The 12900-nt window shown below is 35.3% G+C and overlaps 1 protein-coding gene across 7 annotated transcripts in view; it reads left to right on the top strand.

Moving 5' to 3' along the window:
• Positions 1-4042: 4042 nt before the first annotated feature.
• Positions 4043-12900, top strand: part of LOC143451338 (WD repeat-containing protein on Y chromosome-like) — a 49533-nt gene continuing 40675 nt past the window's right edge. For 3 of the 7 annotated variants that reach the window (XM_076951805.1, XM_076951807.1, XM_076951812.1), the window contains exons 1-2: positions 4044-5655; positions 10137-10191. In XM_076951805.1, the coding sequence (XP_076807920.1) occupies positions 5480-5655; positions 10137-10191 (231 nt within the window). In that variant the 5' untranslated portion in view covers positions 4044-5479. Of the gene's footprint in view, positions 5656-5685; positions 6809-10136; positions 10192-12900 lie in introns of those variants that run through there. The other 4 variants (XM_076951811.1, XM_076951809.1, XM_076951806.1 and 1 more) reach the window with 3 other exon arrangements.

Genomic DNA, 12900 nt, shown 5'->3' with positions numbered 1-12900 from the left:
AAAAAAGGGGAACAACTCATGTAGAAGTAGGAACTCATGATCACCCATCCATCTTAGCAAAATTGACTTAGTGCTTGAATGACATGGTTTGAAAGTGCATAAATAATATGGAAGCCATTATGTTTGCTGACAATACAAGCCTATTCATACAGGGTATATGTGTCGACAACCTGGTTGAATTCTGAAATACTAAAATGAATAGAGTTACTGATTGGCTTGTCATTAACAAATTCACTTAATGTAAACAAAACTGTATATATGATCTTTTCTGCTAAACCTGTCCCATTTCACATTTACTGGTGGTCAATGGTCGAAACATTGAAAGAGCTATGGCGATTGTAATAAGTTATATAATTGGCATTTTAATGAGCGATTGTGTGTTCTCCAGTTAGATAAAATGTATTATTAAGAAAGCTCTATTGTCCTTCGTTAATCCTGTTATTCAAACATTTAATTCCTAAACCGACATATTGGATACAGTATACAAGTGTTTTTGAGTAGCGTCAGATCTAGAGTGTATGAAGTTAGATGGTACTTGTGGTAAAGAACCTCGGTAACGTATAATATGATACATTTTAGTTATTATTGTACAATGCTGTGAACACGTACCATGACGTGAATAACGATGTCTTTCGCTGATTGGTTGGCATGGCGATATATAATCTGACGCTTGGTTCAAAGCTCTCTCAATACCCTTCTCTCTGATTCATCATTCGATTCAAATGATTAGCTCTATTCGGATTTAAGAATGGATATGAAATTGTTTTTAGTGTGATTACGGCTATATTTTTGAAAATATAAGAATTTAGAGTTTATGAAAGTGCTGACTAAAACAAACAATCAGAGATAGCATAAACAACGGAGTCAAAAATAAAATAGTCGAGGAGTTCTAAAAGAAAGACGAAAGCCTTTGGCTTTAAGCCAACCTAAAACATTCCACATCGCCATCCCCATAAAGTTAAAACAATGCAGTTTTCGGAACTCATATCAACAAAAATTTACCTTGGAAAGACCATATTAAATTTGTGCTGCAAAAAATTTAAAAGATTTCAGGTGTAATCATGAAAATTAAAGCTTATTTAAACTATTAGAACCTTCTTGCCTTGTATTATACTATTATATAACCACGTATTAGATATTGTATTCCTATCTCGAACCATGGGCCAATTACCTTAATGCATCGAATCCAGAGACTATGCAACAAACTTGTGAATAATATTGCGCCTAAAAGCGTTAACTGCGTGAATCAGTGAAATCAACAGACAATCTGTCTGAGCTAGTCATAGTGATTGTAACTCATGTATTAGACATATGTTACACTCATGAGCAGCAGTATTACTTATGTTCTTGATTAATTATTTGTAATATTGAAGTGTACAGACCTATCATAAAAACCTTTTCTTGTAAGCTATTTCTGTTCTAAAATTGAAACCTTTCGGCTGACAAAAGGTTAGAATAATTTAAACGCACGCAACAATAGAGTCAAATAATTCAACAGGTAAATTAAATGAAGACACCCTCATAAATTAAGATATGTGAAGTCTCTTCATTTTGGTGACAAATCCCGACGTGTTTCAATCCTTGTGGCCGTTATTGCCAGTTCTTCCTTCTGGTGAACACGACCAGCGTGTTTAAATGTGGCTGGTACTGCTAACTTTATTCTCGTAAACAAGTTGATTTAACAGCAACCACAGCAATGGCCCCAGCTCAGAGTAGTTCAGTTTCTGACGGAGAAGACGAATACGACGATGATGACGACGCCACAACCTCTTCTGCCACTGTCAGGACTTCTTGAACTGGTCGCAAAATCATTACACCGAAACGCTTATACATCTTTGATGACGACATCCATCGCAAAAAACAAACACTCTTCTACATTCAGAGCTGCGCTGTTACCGTGTTTGCTCCAGATCTTCATCTCCATAAAATTCTTGCAGCAGTTTGCACTTCACAGTTGATTACGTCCTAGAAAACTATTTACTTCTTTTTTAGGAATTATCAAAAATCGGCCAATACCTTCAACGCACATTCAACTTACAAACAAGAATGTTCATCTTGGAATCATACCAAAGTTTCATCACATGGCCTTGTGGGGATGGCGATGTGGATTGTTTTTGATTGGCCTAAAGCCAAAGGCTTCAGTCTTTCTTTTAGAACTCCTTGACTATTTTATCTTTGACTCTGTTGCATGTGCCATCTCTGATTGTTTCTTTAAGTCAGCACAACATTCATAAACTCTAAATTGTTATAGCCTATTGTCCAAAATATAGTCGTAGTCACATCAGAAACAATTTCATATCTATTTTCTAATCCAAATAGAGTTATCACTTAAATTGAATGATGAATAAGCCAGAAGGGCAAAAGAGAAAAGACTTAAGAGAACGGTTTGAACCAAGTCTAAGTTTTTTTATCCTATATGAGCCAATCAGCGACAGACATGTTGTTGTCCATTATAAGTTCGACTGGCCGACTTCAGCAAAGGAAAAGTAATCAACGACTTTCTGTTTCACACTATCATTTACTATAGTAACGTCACCGACACAATGACGTCTTCGCTTGGGTCTCTTGTATCGTACTCAATCAAGCGTAGATACTGCTTAATGGGTAGTCGTATGTTTACATGAGTTTCCTTACCTGATCTCGGGATTTCGGTGCATCATTGAAGGAAATGCTCCACACGTGTGAATAACTGCTATGGCAATGATATTCACTGCAACAAAACAACTTTATATTTCGTTACCATCAATGTACAGAGCTCGACAAACTCGCTCTTTTTCGTCCTAACCTGCCAAGGCGTGTATCTTCTCAAATGCCCACTTTCAATTCTCGCGACTAATTGCAAACTTTGACACGCAACAGGACGATATTATTTCCGAAGTTTTCTACTACTTTCAATCAAGAAAACAAGTTCTTATATTACCAGCTCACGAAGCTGATCGGCACACTCTACAGAGCAGTTGAGAAGATCTTCCCTATTGAGATACTCACTACCACTCTTGGACATCAAACCATGAGGTCCAGTCTTGGAGATTTTATGTCCAGAGCAGCATGCTAGTCTATGAACGGTACCGCCTTACTTTCACTTGCGTACAAAAACGCATTTAGTCAACGTCCTCTCATCAAGTATCGCGATCAAAACGGCTACTGTCAATACGGCCAACTCATTTCAGACAGCATTGTCTTACTATTGGAATTGTCTGAGTACATCTACTGGAATCGTATCGACCAGCAAGAAGTTTGGTCTTCCGAGTTCTGTGACACACCGTCCTTTATCACAACTATACTTGATCGCACGAGCATGTGCAGGTGCATCAACTCAACTTAACTTTGTCGCCTATACAAATCAACTACAATGCACCTGACTACGAGAAAATTCTCAACGAGCTCTCTGCCTCTGACTCATTTACTGATCTTGAATCGCTGCTCAGCTCTATGTCTGAAGCCAACCTTCTTTAGTAGCAAACTCGACATGTCTTAACAAGCCGTAAGGCTACGTTACAACAAAAAAGCTAAAAGTTGCGACCGATGAAACTATGGTCAAAGGCTCCTACATCGCAGACACATTCGTGGACGCCGCGAAACAAACGTTACTCCTTGCATTGTCGCAATTTACGATTCCGTTCTTCTCATTCCTAGTATTCATCTTGCAACTTCTTGCGATGATGTGGGTTCTCTTTCTCACCATCGGGTTTATCTGATCATCTCCACACCATTTGCAGTATGCCAGATCCCTTGTATACCGTATTTGTCTTCAACCGTTGCTGCCAACGAAACTTCAGTATGTCGGTGTTTCCTGTATCTTTTCCTGACTTCCTAATTGACGATACTACTTCTGATAATCCGGCTGTCGCATCGGCCTCAGTTACCTTCGTTGATTTCATGTGACCCGATTCACTGCTTCCACAGCCGTCTCCCTCACCTTAACTACTGCTTATCAGGCCAGGTCAACAAGGCTCTAGTTATGCCATGCCTGGGCGCATTGATCTGACTGAATGGTAACGAACGGTGATTCGTCCGGTACAAAAACAGTTTCAGCCGTTTGGAAAAAACGTTTTGGTGTCAGTTCTTGCACATCATGCGCCACCACCCACTTCGGCTGCAGATCTTCTATATTGGTTCTGTGATAATATTGTGATTATAACCAAAACTAATATACAGATTATGGGAAACTTACAATTCTAGTATATGTGCGTCGTTCTAGCAAAGTGTAACACGACTCGCAATCACTTCCTGTACCATTGTTGTGACGTAATATTTTCGCCTTTTTCGTATGCGTTCAGTTTGTCGAAAATAAGTTTTGTTAGCGTATGGCATTACGAACTAACTAGTCTGGGAATAATCAGCAATCAGCAATTTAATGCAGTTGAATATAGCTAAGCCAAAATGCTATTACTTTGACTGTTGAATGAAGTGCTGTTGATGTGCCAATGTTCTGTCAATTTGTAATCGTACAACGAAGAATCAATATAACCAGTTTATACAATCAACAATTTGTGCAAACTATTGAACAGTACAATTTAAGACAAGCTCAGTGTCAGGTCGGACAACACTGCTTGTTGGCTTTACAAGACAATCAGCTTTTAGCTGAACAGACGAGTCTAGGATTGATTAAGCAAACAACGGCCTTGAGACTCATTATATCGAGGACAATAAACATTCAGACAATCAAAGATTGTATTGGAGTGACTGGTACAGTCAAGTTCAACAACAATAACCAATCATTCCATTACAGTTCCAACAACTGGAGGAAACATTTCAGCTGGCTCTACAATTCCTTTTACAGGGAAAAATCTGTACCATGATCGCAGTCACATCTGCTATCCATTTGACTCACTTGCAGCAGTTTTATGACTTATACTGACGACGAAAATCTGTAATACCAACAGTTCAAACGATATTTGTAAAACATGTTACTCTCCGAGTTACCCTCCAACATGTAGTTGCATTATCATGTGTAATTCTTCATTCATTTGTCCATAACTTCATTAAATGCCTGTTGTTTGTGCATGCTCATGTTTGTTATCATCACTATGTTATATTTAAATTGTTAACTTTTTCTTTCCGTATCGGGGGAGGAATGTATCGACCTGGGTGGTATTTTTTAATGCCAATGCATCATTTAAAAGAATAAAGAATTCTAACCGCACTCAACAATAGAGTCAAATAATTCAACGGCTAAATTAAGTGAAGACACCCTCATAAGTTAAAAATGTACGACGAAAAATAAACGATATGATACTATCTGTTTATATTTTGTAACAGTTAATTTTATAAGCTTTCTTTCCACACACTGTTACATCACTAAGCCTTTTGTGGTTGCTTTAATGCATGTAGATGTATCGTCATTATTGCGTTTGTTGTTTCCAAGCAGATTTTAACCTAGCAACTTTCAAGAATATTTTAAAGTAAGTAAGCAAAATCGGAGAATACATTTCAAACCTTTGTAAGGTTAGAAATAAATCTTATTTTCTCGAAGACAATGTGGTCTTTGAAACCATCCAACATTCATCCTACAGTTCCGAATCTGAGCAACGGTGTCAGTTCAAATACAAGACTACATCCATCTATGTCTAATGCTCTGGCTGGGTCGAAAAGTACTAAGTTGAAATCGAACTTAAAGCCTAATGTGTGCGGTTCAGAGCGATTTCAATCCAAGTAAGACATAGTAGTCAAGGTAGAAAAGTGCGAGTAAAAATCCTGTTTTTTTTTACGCATTACATTTTATCGTTTCCAAATGATAAGAAAACCAACGATGGTTGAATGGTAATCAGACCTAAACCAGTGTTGCAGGATGGTGCATATTTCTAAGATATATGCTTTTTGAAGAACTTTATCTTATAAAACTTAACTATACTTATTTCTAAGAAAGGAATTTATTTTAACAGTTGCTGTGTGGTTATTTTTTGGCTACACTTTGATTGAGAAAACTGTTTGACTTGCTTGTGCAAACGAAATACTGTAGGTGGAGTAGGTTTATAATGGCATGATAATGTTTATTCTTGGACTAAGGACAGCCTTTGCACGACTTATTCCTCATCACTAGAGCTGCGGTTACGAAGCTAGCCTTTGAGTAAGCTCAGATTGTCACACATTTTTTATTTTTTTCATATTATTACCTATTGCCCAAATTTGGAACTGTCCACCAGGTCCACTGAACAATAGCAAGTGTCGTTAATATCTTGTCCAATAGAAGTACAATGGTATAGCGCAGTTTTTACCAATCCGAGTTGGCAGACTCATTTGAGGCTGCGAGCACATTAACTTTGGACATTTTTCTTCAACTATTATCTGCACTGTACATGTTACACACATTCTGGCTTGTTACGAATCGTTGTGTCCGTACCGAATTTTGCAATCTTGTGCCTTTGTGATGCCATAAAGATATCTTACGATTTCTGAACAAAATGTGATTTTCACGGTCAATTATATGGTTCCGTGGTGAAAGGAGGATTTCTAAGCTAGTTGGTTTGAAAGATTTTAGGAAATTTAGCCAAGTTTATTTATTAAATTATTATTTAATTGTAAATTATCCTTCTGATACAGGTGGAGTTGAATTTTATCTTCCCATCTAGATTTCCAGTGCGTGTATGCCCAAAAATGAACCGTTTTTACTTTTAAAATTACTTGAGTCCACAGATATTTATGCTAATCTGGAAATTGTCCTTAGACTAAAAAGGTTGAGAAACACTGGTATTGCACCACTGGGTGTCGAACACTGAACACATGCCACAAATGTTGCGAAGTCAGTGCTCGAAGCACTCTGCTAAGGAGCCGACAAATTTTTTTCATGCCGAAAAACTTACATAATGTTAGTATTCCATAGTATACTGCTATCCAGTTTTATATCATCAAAAACTATTATCTTTTGTTTGTCATTACGTCATTCTACTGGTATAAATTCCTCAAGGCCTAGCTTTTTATTTGTTTCAGTATATTTATTACCGATACCTTTTTCTATGAAATAAATTGGCTAATATCAAACATTAAGTCTAAATTTATTTTAGTTATTTATAAGTGTTATATATTTTATAAGTTTTGCATCCCATGATAAACCAGGTGCTGTAAAATAATGACAAGGGCCTTATTCTTAATATTGAAGATAAGTACTTCTAAATTTTTTCAAATACATTTGCTAAGAACAAAACTTCTGATTTAAGATACAAGCCATGATATAACCCACAAATTTTAAGTAAAGCGTTTTCCATACATTTGGAACCTATTTGTAATCTTCCTTTGATATATCTTCTTCATATAATTTATTGAAAATTTCTTCTATTGGTGGGAGATTTGTTTCATTAAATTTAACAAAACTATCCATATAATCATAGGGATAAACACATTTCTTTTCATTTATTTTATCTATTTCCTGTGTTGAATACTTCATGTCATCTTTTGTTATAGTTTTAACTAAATTCTATAATGAACTACTTATAAACTGAAAGCTATCAATAAATTCTAATTGTTTCCCTAAGAAAAAAGGCATGTAATTTTTCATGTTGTTTTGAATTGCATCGATAGCCTCTCCAAATTTTCCTATTTCCTGTATAATAAAATGTGAATCATAGCCTCGTAAAATATAAAAAATACAGATATTTCATCAGTCAATCTTAAATACTTGTTTATCTTAAAAAATCTTAAATAATATTTAAATAATTTTGACTGTTTCACATACACAAATGATTGATTTGGATTATTTAAAAATATAATTTTATTTGCAATTTTTTTATAATTTAATACCTTTAACTTATTTGTTAAAACTATTAATACTTCATATGATGAATCATTTTTATTAGTATTTAAACCACCAGATTTCCTATGTTTTTTAGATTTATTAGTTATTTCATATTTACAATTTTTTAATTTAATTATTAAATCATCTAAATCTTCATTTTTATTAATATTTTCAACGTTGCAATTTTTTCATCGGCTGTTCTGACATATCTTTTTATATCATAACATCTTTTATTTTTAAGTTGTTTTCATATTTTAAGAAATTTTATATATGACGATATAAAACATGAGGGATAAGAGTGTTAAAAATCGTGAATTTTACTTTCACTTAATATATAATGAATATTCTGAAAGTATTGATAGATACATTGTTCTTGCTATTACACAAGCACTGTATTGAATTGTAACACCAGATTACACATACTGATGAATATCACAAAATATGTGGATCGGTTTCATCTATGGCATTGGCTTGTTTAAAATTTATCGTTTCTTGTTTCATAAATTCCACGTATGATTGGTCTCGTATTAAGAGAACTGTTAATTTTCCAGTAACCGCAACCTCGAGTTACTGGCTCTATGCCGATGAATAACTTCAAGATGTGATGATCGGATTTAACATCGGGTACAACGTCACTTATTGTAACATTTTTTAACCGGTGCTGCGACATCCAGAAAAGTCTAATTAACCTTGTTGCTGCATAGTGTATACGGTTGTTCTTGAAAACGTGTAAATTTTTTCAATGTGGGGTTTTAGCTCTGAAAGCATTAAAACGCATCAAAATTCTATGTGGTTAACCAGCATGCCTGCACATGACTATTTGAGTGGCGACCACCCCCTTCTCATTTAATGCATTGTTTAAAACTTGATTAACATCACCACATATTACATAGTTGTTTAAACGTATTCGATTTAATTGTGCGAATAATTCCTTATAAAACTCAGGTACATCGTTATTTGGCCAAACACATTAACGAATTTTTTTTATCGATATCGTCAATCCTTACTTTCAGAATTTGGTATCTTCCGAGGATATCTGATCCAATTTCAACTCACGTGTAAGAAAGATCTTTAGAAAACACTATAGACTACACACTCCTCTAGTGTTACAGTAGTGCGCCCATGCGCCCATGCGCCCATGCGCCCATGCGCCCATGCGCCCATGCGCCCAAAAAGTTTCGCCAATCTTTTCTAATTTCCATAGCTTTTCAATATCGACTGAGCTATGTGTTTCTAGCAATAATACAACATTATACTTTTTGCATTTCAAAAAACGAATAGATTTTCTTTTGGTTGGACATTGTAGTCCGCAAGCATCAAATGAGGCAATTTTCAAGGAAGCCAGCATTTTGTGATCTGTTTAGTGGCTAAAATAAATAAGTATGATTTTTTAACTCCAATATCTGTATGAGACTCATATTCCATTCCACAGAGCAAGAGTACTTGTCTTTTCCAGCAATCGGGGTGATATATTTATATCGGAAAGAAATGATTCCGCTATAACAAATTAGGTCGATTTAATGTAAACCACCCTGATTTGATAAATGTTGGCTTAGGAAAGCGTAAATGGCGCCTCATAGCTTGAAACCAATCTCTCAATAGAATTTTCACGCTTTGTTGACCCTGATAGGTTACAAAAACTCTCTTCTATTTACATAAATATAACTTGGTATTGAGTTTTCTTTAAGGTCACATTTTTCATGTTAACAATACAGTACGCACGCCGTTAAGAAAATGCAATTTATCAAGTTTGAATCTTATATTTAACATTCACCATGGTTTATCTCCAACGCTGTGACAATTTGTTCATTGGAAAACGGCACTGGAACTCATCTAATTGCAACACTTGAATTGTGCAATTGTGTCAGAGTCGTATGGTCTCACATTAGTAAGTGTGGTTACTTCTTCTCGACATCAGATCGTGTTTTGCAGTTTATGTCAAACTTTCCACCTTTCATTTCTGCGATCCCGTCCAGCTTAGCTACAGGGAACTCTACAATCAGAAATATTTTATGTAAATATTTCTTTTTCCATAAACGTTTGGCTTCTTTGACACTGAGGCACGTCGGCCTTTTTAAAACATATTTTTCTTTCATTGCTTGACTTGCCACTCGGACGTAATTAATTGCAGTTTCTGCCGAATTACTAGCCTGCGGTAGAACACTACTAAAGAATTCAATCCAAAGTTGTATACGAAAAGAACATATATAAGTTCATTTATAAAGAAGACACTATCCCTAAGAATACTGCTCAAAAAGATTAAATGTATGAAATATTTATAAAGACAAGTTATAAGGCCTGGGCTTAGAAATATCAAAGTTTGTGAATGACAAGATGCGCATTAAACTTAACCTTGTTTTTGCAAATAAAATGATTGCACAAGTTAAAACTAATACTCTGGCAGGTTAACATTGGCTAGCAAGACGTCGAAATCTCGATGTGGCAAAGATGGGAAAAAGGTTAGTATAGCAATAACTTTATATAGATCATTCGACTACATTTTTTACTTTGGTATTGTTCGTTATACAATCATTAAAAATTTATATAGATAGAACTTGTATACTAGAAAAGTATTTATGTACTACTTTGTAAAAAATTTTACCCTGTTATGTTTTTGGGAAAAAGTAAATAGGGAAATTTTATAGTAACTGGTTTGTGGTATTTTTTGCTTTTTCGAATTTTAATGTAGTTGTAACTAAACTTTGCATATAGCCCTATAATCCTATGTTGTCTACAGTATCTCAAACGTCAACGAATTTGGTTTCATTTCTTTGTCGAACTTGGCCTAGCTCCCGCATTAACTTTGTAGCTGAAGCTTTGTTAATCTATTTTGTTTTGTTTGATCTTAATTAACAGCTAAAGAGCTGGGGATGCGAGAAAATGATAGCACTATGTGTGTGTGTTCTCCAACTGGTAAAATGTATTATTAAGAAAGTTGTACTGTATTTGGTTAATCATGTCATACAAACATTTAATTTCTAAACCGACATATTTAACACCGTATATGAGCGTATATAGTAGCGTCATAAATTTAGAGTGTACGAAGTTAGATGGTACTTGTGGTACAGAACCTTGGCGAGGTAGAATATATTAATTTTTTAGTCATTTACTATGAAATATTTGGTACATGTGTCACGAGAATATCTTTTCACACCTGTTTTATAAGCACTGCATTTTAACGTTGTAACACCCGGTTTGTAAAGCACTAGTTTACGGTGTAAGCTGTTTATGACTACTTAGTGTTTGTTTTATATTTACTACCCCGTAAACTGTTAGGGAGTTTTTACCTTAGTGTGTGCGTGCACTGTTTTTCTGCTGCATTATATTATACAGTAATTTAGTCCAATGTGTGTGTGTCAGCCGTTTTTATAGATGCTGTTCATTACTTCATTTATGTGTACTTGCGTATACTTGTCGGTTTTCATAACTTCTCTCGCACTGTCGCTCTTCTTTACTATTTACACGTGCAGGTTTTTTTTAGCTTGTTTCTCGTTCCGCGTCACCGCACTACCCCTGTAGACCTATTTGGTAATTAACGCCCCACGCTTATTTTCTTGCTATGTGGCCAAGATTAATTCTTTGTTTTGGTTGAGTTGAGTTAGTCTACGTTTGGTTTTAATAAAGAGAAGACGTTTGTTTTTATTCAAGAAAGACTCGTAAAAATAAGAGAGTCTGGCTGATTGACTAGCCGTTAAAGCGGGGAGCTTACCTGGTCAGAAAAAGTTTGGTTACACATGTAGCATGATGTAAATAGCGATGTCTTTCGCTGATTGGCTCATTCGACATAAAAGCTGAGGCTTTGTTCAATACGACACTCTTTTCCCTTCTCTCTCATTCATCATTCAAATCTATTGATTAGTTCTATTCCGATTTTGAAATGGATATGAAATTGCTTCTGATGTAATTACGACTCTATTTTGGAATATAAGAATTTAAACTTTATAAAGTTTATGAACTAAAAGCAACAATCAGAGATAACATAAACAACGGAGTCAAAAATAAAATAGTCGAGGAGTTCTAAAAGAAAGACGAAAGCCTTTGGCTTTAGGCCAACCTAAAACAATCAACATCGCCATCCCCATAGCAGGTTAAATTTGATGAACGAATAACAGTTTTCAACGGGAAATTTTTTCACTTAACCATGCGCTATAAAATTGGGCTGCAAAATCAATTCGATCACGTCGATTGAATAATACTTGAATGATCTGCATGAAAATTTTTTTCTGTATGATGCCAACGTTTTCTAACTATTTTTGATGCGCTGTTTTCAAAAATACGATTATTTTAGGCCTGTCACATCAGGTTTTACAGTTACGGTCGAAAAACCGTATAATGTTTTGCTTTTACGTTTTACTGTCCAAATTTTGGTCAAAAGGATATCATTTATCAAGATAAATTTTGTTATCACAACTCGCTACGTATGTGCATCAAAGCTACGTATGTGGTACCAGTAAAAACTCAATAGCTTTCCCTTTGGCGTCCCTACGGTATGGAGGGAGCAAAAAAACAACACCATGACTGTTATTTTTGTATAGTGAACATTAAGAGGGTTAACAGTAGAAACAAATCCAATATCAAGTACCCTAATTTAAAGTCAGCATTGAGGCCTGTACCACATTGTGATGGAATTCCTGTGGCGAATCCTCTAACAGAGATGCAAAGCTCCTCAGAATCTGAAAGAAGTGCTGGTGATGGAGACCATTATCAGAAAGGAATAGACGATAGCTCTCCAAAGCTATTTTCACAAACTCAGCTCAATAATCTCACAAGAGAGTTACATCTTTCAAAAGAATCTGCACAACTTTTAGCGTCAAAATTGAAGGAAAAAAATCTTCTAGAAAAGGGTGCAAGTTTTACGTGGTACCGCCAAAGAGAGAAAAAATTTCCAGAATTTTGTAGTAAAGAAAATACTCTGGTTTATTGTAAGGATATTCAGGGTTTACTTGAAACATTTGGGATATCATATTCAGCAGAAGATTGGAGACTGTTCAAAGATTCTTCAAAGACGAGCATAAAAGCTGTGTTGCGGTACAATGGGCCGTCTGTGCCATCAGTACCTGTTGCACATTCTACTGACATGTCGAATTATCTGAATCTATTGTTGGGTGCGGTTAGAATACTCTAACCTTTTTTCGGCCGAAATATTACAACAATAAAAACTTACAAGA

The sequence above is a fragment of the Clavelina lepadiformis genome, chromosome 4, assembly GCF_947623445.1.
Source record: "Clavelina lepadiformis chromosome 4, kaClaLepa1.1, whole genome shotgun sequence".
Classification (NCBI taxonomy): domain Eukaryota; kingdom Metazoa; phylum Chordata; class Ascidiacea; order Aplousobranchia; family Clavelinidae; genus Clavelina; species Clavelina lepadiformis.
The sequence above is the reverse complement of the archived record's forward strand: the minus strand, read 5'-3'. Positions and strand labels throughout refer to the sequence as shown.